The 11,683-nt window shown below is 36.8% G+C and overlaps 1 protein-coding gene across 4 annotated transcripts in view; it reads left to right on the forward strand.

The window, feature by feature from the left end:
- Positions 1 to 8,907, forward strand: part of SMC5 (structural maintenance of chromosomes 5) — a 104,413-nt gene extending 95,506 nt beyond the window's left edge. For 3 of the 4 annotated variants that reach the window (XM_032164258.2, XM_032164260.2, XM_058445424.1), the window contains 7 exons: positions 634 to 678; positions 1,095 to 1,190; positions 1,642 to 1,746; positions 1,953 to 2,072; positions 4,152 to 4,331; positions 4,414 to 4,509; positions 6,228 to 8,907. In XM_032164258.2, coding sequence (XP_032020149.1) covers positions 634 to 678; positions 1,095 to 1,190; positions 1,642 to 1,746; positions 1,953 to 2,072; positions 4,152 to 4,331; positions 4,414 to 4,509; positions 6,228 to 6,368 — 783 coding nt within the window. In that variant the 3' untranslated portion in view covers positions 6,369 to 8,907. The remainder of the gene's footprint in view (positions 1 to 633; positions 679 to 1,094; positions 1,191 to 1,641; positions 1,747 to 1,952; positions 2,073 to 4,151; positions 4,332 to 4,413; positions 4,510 to 6,227) is intronic. The other variant, XM_032164259.2, reaches the window with a different exon arrangement.
- The last annotated feature ends 2,776 nt before the right edge of the window (positions 8,908 to 11,683 follow it).

An 11,683-nucleotide genomic window follows, 5' to 3' on the forward strand; every position in this document is an offset into this window, starting at 1 on the left:
AAGACTTGCTGATGGATTTGACATGAAGGATGAGAGAGAGAACCCCTAAATTTTTCACCTGAACAAATTACAGTGCCATTTACTGGAATGGAGAAGATTGAAGGAGAAACATGGTTGCTTAAAGTGGTAGGGAAGGTGGGTGAAGTCCAGATTCTGTTTCACCATCTTAAATTTAAGATGCCTATTAGAGTCAAGTGAGGATATCGAGTAAATAAATGTTGGACACATGAGCTTAAATCTCAGTAAGTCAGAGATTCAACAAAGGAATATTTGAAGGTCTATAGAGGTTGAACTGCTTTCTAAGAGGTTAAAATAATAAGTTTAAGATATTAGATTAATATGTCAAGATCTTTTTCAGGGTTTCAGGATTCATTTTGTACCGTGTAGTATATAGCCTTTGCAGGTTGTGCTAGGCCAAACAATGTACTGATTGCCTCCCCTCAAAAAAAAAGTATCTGTTCTAATTTGTCCCCATGGCATGGACTCAGAAGATAGTATTCGGGTGAAATTCAACTGTCAAAGTAATTAGATTCTCAGGATGCTTTTTTAGTTCTTCATAAGTGCAGTATAAAGTTCTAACTTCTTGCTCTCTTTCAATGCCCCACATATTCTGGACCCATTCTACCAATTCAGCAAGTACCCACCATTCCAAATGGACACAACTCCTCACTCCCCATGGTATGCAGTACTCATTCTTTTTTCTCAAGCTCCTATCTTCCCTCTGCCTTGCTCCGCCCTCGCCATTTGCTTTAAGGCCCGGAAATGAATTCTAGGCCTTTGAATTCTCTTAACTCTCCTATAGCATGAACTGATACCTTTTCTCTAAATTCCCTAGCCTATTTATGTACTGCTTGTTTTAATACTCAACATCAATACATTGCCTTAAAGTGTTATCCAGTACATACATTTTGTTTTCTTTAAAGTACAAGCTTTCGAAGGCAAATTACCCTGTTTATTATTCCTTTGTATCCTTGTGTGCCAGCATGCTGTTGAACAGATAGTAGATAACTTATTCAGCAGATTATTTTCCTTTTAACTATTTGAATGGAACTGTTTTCATTGTATCTATAATGACAGGCAATTTTTTTCTTTAGGTTTTCCAAGACCTTCCAAACACATTGGATGAAATTGATGCTTTATTAACTGAAGAAAGATCAAGAGCTTCCTGCTTCACGGGACTGAATCCTACAGTATGCCTGTTTCTCTATTCCCATTCTGCATCCAACCACCACTACCACCCTCCCCATACACACACATACACACGCAGAGTTCCCTCCAGTACTTGCCTCCCACTCTGTACTAGAGCTCTTGGTAATAATAAGCTAGACAGCAGGAACAATGTGCTTTAAATGCCAGATTCTGAATCTATTAGAATTTTAAATAGATTCTTCCTAAGGAACACAATGTTCTGTGCCTTTTCTTTATAAAAAGAATAGTTGGGCTAACCTGAAATACTGCAATGTCTATTTTTTCAAAGATAAAAAATGTCACTTTCAGTATGTAATAAGAACATATATTATTTGCATACAACCAGTGTAGCACAATTGGCATTTTCAGTTAATGTTTTAATCATTGCAAAATTGTATATAGTTTTATCCTTTGGTAGATTTATCTTAAAGAAGTTTTTTCTTCCCCTGCCAGATTGTTCAGGAATATACAAAAAGAGAAGAAGAAATAGAGCAGTTAACTGAGGAACTAAAGGGAAAGAAGGTTGAACTAGATCAATACAGGGAAAACATTTCACAGGTAATTTTTTAGTTTTTAATCTTTACTTTTTATCATGTGATTATTAATGAAATGGGAATGTAGAATAATGGAAAATGAGATGACATGCTTCTAAGAGAAGTGTGTTATGCCCAGACCGATACTGATAGAAAATTTACATAAAATTTTGTGTCAGAATATAGTGATACTGCTTTTAAATTGTGTTTTTATGTTGCCTTTATTTGTAGGTAAAAGAAAGGTGGCTTAATCCTTTGAAAGAGCTGGTAGAAAAAATTAATGAAAAATTCAGCAATTTTTTTAGTTCCATGCAGTGTGCTGGTGAAGTTGATCTCCATACAGAAAATGAGGTAAAATTGCATTTGAAATATGTTTCTGGCAAGTTTAATTATATGCTTAAAGTCCATATTAATTATTTATTTACTTTCGAGTTATATCTGTGAAAAGTGTTGTTTACCAAAATGTTGAAAGAAAGGAGAAAACCACCTATGGGATTCCATTAGGGTCACCTTTTTTTTTTTTTTTTTTTTTGGTTATGTTTGGAATTAGTGACTAATACCTTATAGCTCTTTTTATACATCTGAGTAATGGTTATTCAGTTGTATTGAATAAATACATTATAAAGCTACCACAGCTGGAGTTAGAAGACTCCGTAAACAGGTTAGTTTGAAATATAGTATATTATCAGTGTCTTTTTTTTTTATAAAAAATTTAAGAATTCATAGTCAGGTGTGGTGGCTCATGCCTGTAATCTCAGCACTTTGTGAGGCCGAGGCAGGCAGATAGCTTGAGCCCATGGGTTTGAGACCAGCCTGGGCAACATGGCAAAACCACATCTCTGTAAAAATACAAAAATTAGCTGGGTGTGGTGGTATGCACCTGTGGTCCAGCTGCTCTGGAGGCTGAAGTGCAAGGATGGCTTGAGCCTGGAAGGTGGAGGTTCCAGTGAGCCAAAATGGTGCCACTGTACTCCAGCCTGGGCAACAAAACCAGACCTTGTCTCAAAAAAAAAAAAAAAAAAGAATTTAAGAATTTATGAGAATGAAAATATTGGGAAATTTGCTACTAATTTCTTGTGCTATAAGTTTATGCATTGCAATTTGGGCTAAAATTAATTTTTCTTTAAGACAGGCAAAGGCCAGGTGCTGTGGCTTATGCCTAATCCCACTTTGGGAGGCCAAGGCAGGAGGATCACTTGAATTCAGGAGTTTGAGACCAGCCCGGGCAACAGAGTGAGACAGAGACTCTGTCTCAAAAAAAGAAGTAACTACTAGAAAATTGAAAATTACGTATGTGGGTTGCATTGTATCTTTCTCTTGGTCAGTACTATCTTAGACCTTAAAGCTCTATTCAGTTAATAGATAACCTTTAATTAGTAAGTTTCATGTTTTTTGTTTCGGTTTTTTGAGACAAAGTCTCGCTCTGTCACCCAGACTGGAGTGCAATGGCGCTATCTTGGCTCACTGCAACCTCCACCTCCTGAATTCAAGCTATTCTTCTGCCTCAGACTCCCAAGTAGCTGGGATTACAGATGCCTGCCACCATGCCCGACTAATTTTTGTATTTTTAGTAGAGATGGGATTTCCCCATGTTGGCCAGGCTGGTCTCAAACTCCTGACCTGAAGTGATCACCCCCCTCGGCCTCCCAAATTGCTGGGATTATAGGCATGAGCCACCACACCCGGCCTAATTAGTAAGTTATGTATCTCATTTTTAAGGTAAATCTGAACCTGACATAGAAATGCCATCAATAAGAATAGTAAATAAACCTTAGAGCATCCTCAGTTTTGGCAACATTTATAAGACACTAATGTACTCATTACAACAAATATTTATTGAGCACCTATTATGTGCCAGGCTTGCTTTTTGCTGAGTATTGCGTGTATGTATGACTTAAGTTTTCAAAGTAATTCCTGCCTTGTTTTTCCCTTCTTAACCAACTGAAGAAGTTAGGGGGATTCTTGGCCCTCTGCAGTTACCATACACAGCTGCTTCTGTAGCACAAGAGAGCATGACACTTCATTATGTTCTAAATGCTTTCACCTACAGTTGAAGAACCTAGCACTTTGGAACTAGAATAGATAGTGCCTTTCCAGGACAGAGTTCCTCGCTCAGTAATTTCTAAAAACTCTTGGGGAAGCCCACTAAACTTGAATAGAATGGTATAGAGGAGGAAAATGTTAATTTAATCTGAATAGTTTCCTTATCTAAATAGATCCTTGAAAACCCTTAAAGCTTTTAGATAGTAACTGGTTGCTTAATATTTATTATTTTTAAAAATACATATATATTTATTGTTACATATTTAAACTAGTGTCACTAAATTTTGAGTTCTTTACTCTTACTCAGTTAATTCAATCCATTTTCAAATAATAGAATGACATTACCAGGAGAATCTCATTTTTCATCACTTTTTAAATGTTTTATAGGAAGATTATGATAAATATGGAATTCGAATTAGAGTTAAATTTCGCAGTAGTACTCAACTGCATGAATTAACTCCTCATCATCAAAGTGGAGGTGAAAGAAGTGTTTCTACCATGTTATACTTGATGGCACTTCAGGAGCTAAATAGATGTCCATTCAGAGTAGTTGATGAAATCAATCAGGTATGGTGATTGTTCTGTTACTTGGATCTTCTTATATCCTGTAATAGGAATAAATGTAATCATTATTATTGCCATTGTTTAGGGAATGGACCCAATCAATGAACGGAGAGTGTTTGAAATGGTTGTAAATACTGCCTGTAAAGAAAATACATCTCAATACTTTTTCATAACACCAAAGGTAGGTAAAAAATAACCTAAAAGTGGTCATATACTCAGAAATCCCCTGTGGCTTAATCATACAGTTTTTGTCCCAACAGGTACATATTAGCAGGAACACTCCCAAAAAAGGAATTTAAAAGGTTAACAGTAATATTTACATTATTAAAGGGACAAGTTCCAGTGTCATGCTTAATCAGAGGAAGAAATGTAGGAGGCATATTATTATGTTCTAAAATTGAGATTTTCTCATTCCTCTTCTAGAAAAGGTACTCTTGCAGCACTAAAAGATGAGTGGGGAATACAACCCTTAAGACTCTGGCTCTTCATTTTCCCAAAAAAGCCTCTCTTGTCATATACTGCCCTTCCTCTTTATTTGCCACTAGCACTATGCTGGCCCAGGGGAAATTTAAGTATCCCAACATCTTCTACTCACAGGTTAATTCTGATAAAAACAGAATTATCTTTGTAGATAATTTTTTGTAATCTAGAACGATTGCAATGGGAAATTTTCTTTTGCTAAATCTAGTGTTGTAAATTACAAAGCATATATATTCAAAGATACGTTTTTAATTTAACCAGATTTTTTCCGTTTTAAGTACTCATGAAAAATTTTGGCCAGGTGCACTGGCTCACACCTGTAATCCCACTACTTTTTAAGGCCAAGGCAGGTGGATCATTTGAGCCCAGGAGTTCAAGACCAGCCTGGGCAACATGGCAAAACCCTATCTCTACAAAAAAAAAGGCAAAAATTAGCTGGATGTGGCAGCATGTGCCTATAGTCCCAGCTACTTGGGAGGCTGAGGCATGAGGATTGCTTGAGCCCGGGAGGCGGAGGTTTCAGTGAGCCGAGATCACACCACTGCACTGCAGCCTGGGTGACAGAATGAGACCTTGTTCCAAAAAAAAAAAAAAAAAAAAATGTTTTTGCCCATCCTACATTCAAATTTTTATTAAATAGTGTCATCTGTCTTCTTTTTTTCAGCATATAGTCTTGTGGAATAGTCACATCTGTTAATACCCTACTGCTTGCCAAATACTTTAGCCTACAAATGTCCCTGTTACACACTTTTCAGGATACCAGGCTATCAAAGAAGTTGCTTGAAAAGTGTTTATAAATAAAAAGTGAAAGTATCTACCCTAGGAAAATTATGGAGGACATACTCTTTTCCAAGGTCTGCCAAGGAAGTTGAATTATCCCAGTTATCCTGTGAATCTAGAGGGCTCGATTATTCCTTATTTTGATTGTTCCTTAGGCCAGGCTACAGGTATGCTAATTTAGGTAAGAATTACAGTCTGGCAAGGTTTATATAGAGGTGTTTAAGAGCTTCTTAAGAGTCTTATTGGCTGGGCGTAGTGGCTCACACCTGTGATCTCAGCACTTTGGGAGGCCAAGGCGGGCGGATCACCTGAGGTCAGGAGTTCGAGACCAGCCTGGCCAACATGGTGAAACCCCGTCTCTACTAAAAATACAAAAAATTAGCTGGGCCTGGTGGTGCATGCCTGTAAACCTAGCTATTCTAGAGGCTGGCTGAGGCACGAGAATCTCTTGAATCTGGGTGGTGGAGGTTGCACCGAGCTGAGATCGCACCTCTGTACTCCGGCCTGGGCAACAGAGTGGAAAAAAGAGTTTTATTAATATTACAAATAAAATCATACATTTGACTGTACACATGTAAGGTTGGAAAACTATACTTCTCAGTATATAGCTTATATGACAATTTGTTTTAATACTTACAGCTCCTGCAAAATCTTCCTTATTCTGAAAAGATGACAGTTTTGTTTGTCTACAATGGCCCTCATATGCTGGAACCAAACAGATGGAATTTAAAGGCTTTCCTAAGGCGGCGGCGCCGTATTACATTCACTCAACCTTCTTAATAAAAGTAAAGAGAGCGAACTTGGGAATTTTTTTTGTTAAATTCTGTTTATAAGTATGGCTCAACTGAATAAAAGTTAGGAGATTCATTAAAACAAAAAGCAGTGATTTTTAGAAACCTGCTTTTAAATACAAATAGGTTGATAATGGAAACCATAATGACCTTTCCAAAATATCATCTGATAGTAAAAGTTAAGTCTTCTTCAGTCTTGGTTGAACTTGAGTCCTTGGCACTCTGACCATGAGTCATTGAGTTCTCATGTTAAAAGGTACTTAATATTACAAATCAAAGGTACAGTGGAAGAGGGGTGAATCACAAGAAGTTACTTATATGGTAGCCCTGAGCTTTAATTGAAGAGTAACTTTAATTACTTTTAGAGCCTAAAGATGACTCTAGAGCCTGAGTCCTAGTTTCTCCCAGTGTTATATTTAATTTTTAAAAATTGACATGAAAATGTCTAATGTATAGTAATAATTTATGACAGATCTATTCATTTCTTCCTCTTAAAACAGATTACCTTATCTCCAGTAGGAAATGGAATTTTATGGGCCTTTAAAAGAAAGTTTTATGAAACTTGATGCTGTAATTTTATTGTTATTTCAAGGGAAAAAAGCACTGGGGTTCAAAAATAGTAGCAGAACTGCTTTGAAATGCTACAAGGTGGCCACTAGATAATGCAAAATACAAACAAAAGATTGAGAATAAAATTAGGTGACAAGCGTTTTTAAAGAATAACCTTGTAAAGTGTGGGGGCAGGGGTTGCTTTTTTTTATTTTATTTAAAGTCAATTGTATTTTACATCTTACATTTCTAAAAGCATTTTTATAATTATTTTTAGTAAGATTTTTCTTAAAATTTCATATACTGGTTTCTACAATTTATATTTGAAATTTCTCAGTGTTATGTAAAGAGTGACGGAAAAGCATTGATTTCTTTAAAACCATAATGTTTTTAGAACTTAAGCCTATAGGGCCTGTCTTACAATGTTGATGTACCCATTATCTTAGAAAATCTAAAACTGTTTTCTTACACCGCAAAAGAATTAAATGGGAAAATCATTTGTTTATCTCTAAGTTATACTAATTAGTAGAGTCAAACAAATTCTCTTCTTTTAAAAAATAAATCTTATAGGAAAATAGACAGTCCAAAGTCATGTCTTTGAACAGTGGATTGGATCTGTGCCAGTAATGATAAAATTATTTTTTTTACTTGCTTGCCTGAATAAATTGAAGAATTGCTTTCAGTTTGGGTTTTGTATATTCTTACGTAGCCATTGAAATTTATATTCTTATTAGGTCAAAAAATAATGAACCATAAGTTTATGTCCTCTCACTTAGACATTTTCTCTTTAAAAAGGTGTTTTCTTCTTTATAAAAATTTTAAAAAAGCCTTCCCTTCTTAAACTAACTCCAATGCATGAAGTATGAAAATATTTTAAAATGACATTTTTACTAGTATGAGCAAGTCATGTAAACATTGAAGAACTTGGTAACATATTAGTAAATGGATATTACCAAATGTTTTCATTGTTAATTACCTTGCTTTCCACCAAAATATCTTTACTAAAATGTGCTTGGTGTAGTTTGTTTATTGTCTAAATTAGTACCAGTCATCTTATTTCTCTGCAAAATGAGTATCAATGTGAAAAAGAAACGTGAAGATTAAGCATGTTTGAAAATAAAATGGTCAATTACATTTCAATTTACATAGGCCAACAACTGTTCCATACTTTGTTTGTAAACATTTAATTTCTCTAGTGGACAAAATTAATATTTGGCTTTACATTGAATTTTGAGCTGTGAAGAATAAATTATTTTAGCATATTAAATAGTAGTAAGTCTAGCACATAGGCTCAGCCACTTAAAACTTTATTTTCTGCAAAAGTTTTTTTGTTTGTTTGTTTGAGATGGAGTCTCACTCTGTTGCCCAGGCTGGAGTGCAGTGGTGTGATCTTGGCTCACTGCAACCTCCGCCTCCCGGGTTCAAGCGATTCTCCTGCCTCAGCCTCCCGAGTAACTGGGACAACAGGCGCGTGCCACCACACTCGGCTAATTTTTTATGCTTTTAGTAGAGATGGGGTTTCAGCATATTGGCCAGGCTGGTCTCGAACTCCTGCCCTCATGATCCACCCACCTCGGCCTCCCAAAGTGCTGGGATTATAGGCGTGAGCCACTGCACCTGGTCAAAAGTTGATTTTTAATTACATAGAAATCGTAAAAACTTCTAGTAAAAACTTGATTTGGTGAATACAGTTATATTTAAAAACCTTAAGGTGACAAGCATTTTCTATGCCTAAATCTTCATTGGTTTGCCTGGGAAGAGTCTCCGTTAAAAGGTTTTCCATATTTCAAAGTAAAAGGAAAGATTTTTTGCTTTCTAATTGTCTTTTGGACACATGCCTATTTTCTTTGGAGTATAAACCTTTAGCTGTGAAAAAATGTAATTTCATTCTGCTGTTGTGTGTGCTTGTGTGTGTGTAATTGAAAAAAACTTTGTGGAAAATCCTACTTCGTTGATAATAAATCAATATTTTCATATTCTTTTGGTGTATGTTATTTTAAGTGAGAACTATTTTTTATACTCTGAACCTTATTAAGAGTCATTTTGGTTTTCAGATTTACTAAAAACCAGTCTGTCGAGTACCCACATTTACAAAATAGTGTTCAGCAGTCTATTAGTGTTCAAAAGGGTAGAAAATTTAGTCCTTTGTCTGCCTGCAGTGAAATCACAGTCTAATAGAAGCAATAAACACTCATGAAAAAATGGTTTAGGCTGGGCGCGGTGGCTCACGCCTGTAATCCCAGCATTTTGGGAGGCCGAGGCAGGCGGATCACAAGGTCAGGAGATGGAGACCATCCTGGCTAACATGGTGAAACTCCGTCTCTACTAAAAAAAAACAAAAAATTAGCCAGGCATGGTGGCGGGCGCCTGTAATCCCAGCTACTTGGGAGGCTGAGGCAGGAGAATGGCATGAACCCGGGGGACAGAGCTTGCAGTGAGCTGAGATCCCGCCACTGCAGTCCAGCCTGGGAGACAGAGAAAGACTCGGTCTCAAAACAAAAAGGTTTAAACCATTTAAAGAACCCAAGTTACAAGGCCGAGTATTCATCAGAGAGGCTGCAACATAGGTTAACTGTTTTTAGGTTTAAACACTAAGTTTGCTAACATGCCCAATAGCCAATTTTCACTTATTACTCCTTACATTAAGCTACTATATAATTTTTTTAAAATATATTTTTGAGTCAGGCAGACTTACAAGTTACTTGATAGTCTCATCATTGGTGAAATGAGAATCATACCTAATTCACAGAGTTGAGAGGAGTAAATGAGATCAGGGCCTATTGGGACACATAACGTGAGTACATTATTAATGTTTATGTATCTTCTCATATTTTAAATCTTGAAAAATGTACTGTGAATTTTATACACCCAGGTCTGAGAATTCTAAATAAAGTGAAAGTAGAAATTAACTATTTTGTAGTCTATTGATAAATAGTTCAAAGGATGCCAATACCTGCAGACTGAGCATTGGGGAGTGCTGATAGTTATTTTTATAGATCTTGTTACCTTGTTAAATTCAAATATAAGTCAGATGAGCTTCTTTAAAGATATTCTATCTCATTTTATATTGATACATAATTTGGAAAATTTATAATTAATAGAATTTGCACATTTGGGAGATATGACTATGTTGACAATTTGGGCTTTTTATTTCCACCAAAAAAGTTAGGTATGGAGGATTCTATTTATTTTTTAATGTTGAATTATAACTGTTTATTGCTGCAAAATAAATGACTGGTGATTGGCTGGAAGATTTAGATATTTTCAAAAAAAGCCAGCTTTGTATAATCCCAAAGAGAGAGAGCAGGGCTCCTCTGGTTAGCTTCATTCTAAGCTGTGCTAAGAGGACTTGGTGAAGCTGAGGGCAACCTAAAAACAGCTCTGGCCCTGGCCCTGGCCCTGCCTTTATCAGAGAGGCTGCAACGTAGGTTAGTTATTTTTAGGTAGGTCAGAAACACCTGAAAGATGTTCTCCTTCCACAAATAGTACCTTACCTGTCTGACCATGCTTTTGTTAGTAAACTTTAATTGCCTTTTGCCTGAGGACAATGTTACACGCTCTTGGCATTCAGGGTCATGCGTTTAGAGTGAAGGTTGAGGGGAAAGGGTGCCAAGAGGGCCACTTGACCATTTCTGCCAAATTTAAGGAGTGGGTTAATGAATTCCAGTGAAGGAAAGATTTGGGAGAAGCTGCCCAATGAATGTTATGATAGAATGGTAAGTTTTACATTCCTTTCATATTACTTAGAATTTATTCTAAAAAAGAGATGAGGTGTTAGTATATTGCCTAGGCTTGTCTCAAACCAGCCTCAAACAATCCTCTCTCAGCCTCCCAAAGTGCTGGGATTGCAGGTGTGAGGCACTGCACCCAGCCTAGAATTTTAGTCCCAGTGATCTCTGACAGTGTGAAATTCTGTACTATCAGAGATGAGTTATTAGATTTAGGAGGGACCTTCTGAGTGATTTAGGCCATCCCCTTCTTTTCAGTCAGAAATCATGGAAAGAAGTTATTTGATAAGTTTTTTGTTTTTTTGAGACAGAGTCTTGCTCTCGTTGCCCAGGCTGGAGTGCAATGGTGCAAACTCGGTTCACTGCAACCTCCTCCTGGGTTCAAGCGATTCTCCTACCTCAGCCTCCCAAGTAGCTGGGATTACAGGTGCGCACCACCACGCCCAGCTAATTTTTTGTATTTTTAGTAGAGACGGGGTTTCACTATGTTTGCCAGGCTGGTATTGAACTCCTGACCTCAGGTGATCCGCCCGCCTCAGCCTCCCAAAGTGCCGGGATTACAGGCGTGAGCCACCACCCGGCCCCTAAAGGAGATTTTTTTTTTTTTTTTTTGCTTTGTAAGTATTTAAGTCTACATTGTCATATATAACAACTTTGTACTGTTGGTGGAGAAACAGGGACTTAATGTTGAGTCTTTCAAGTTCTTTTTTTTATTCTTTTTCTTTAAGACTGTTTATTGCTTTGGTTACCCAGGCTAGCCTCAAACTCCTGGCCTCAAGCTATCCTCCTGCCTCAGCCTCCCAAAGTGCTGAGATTACAAGCCTGAGTCACCACGCCCGGGCTCAAGTTCTTACTGTTGGTAAATGACAGAGGTGAGACTGAATAACCAGGTCCAATGCATTTTTTTTTTCTTAGAAAATACCATCATGCCTTGCTATCAAATATCAAACTACCTTGGCTTTTTGAGTTGTTGGAGTTATTACATAAGCAGTTCCTACTTTTGTAATTAACTTCCTTGTGGGTAAGA

The sequence above is a fragment of the Hylobates moloch genome, unplaced genomic scaffold, assembly GCF_009828535.3.
Source record: "Hylobates moloch isolate HMO894 unplaced genomic scaffold, HMol_V3 SCAFFOLD_10, whole genome shotgun sequence".
NCBI lineage: Eukaryota > Metazoa > Chordata > Mammalia > Primates > Hylobatidae > Hylobates > Hylobates moloch.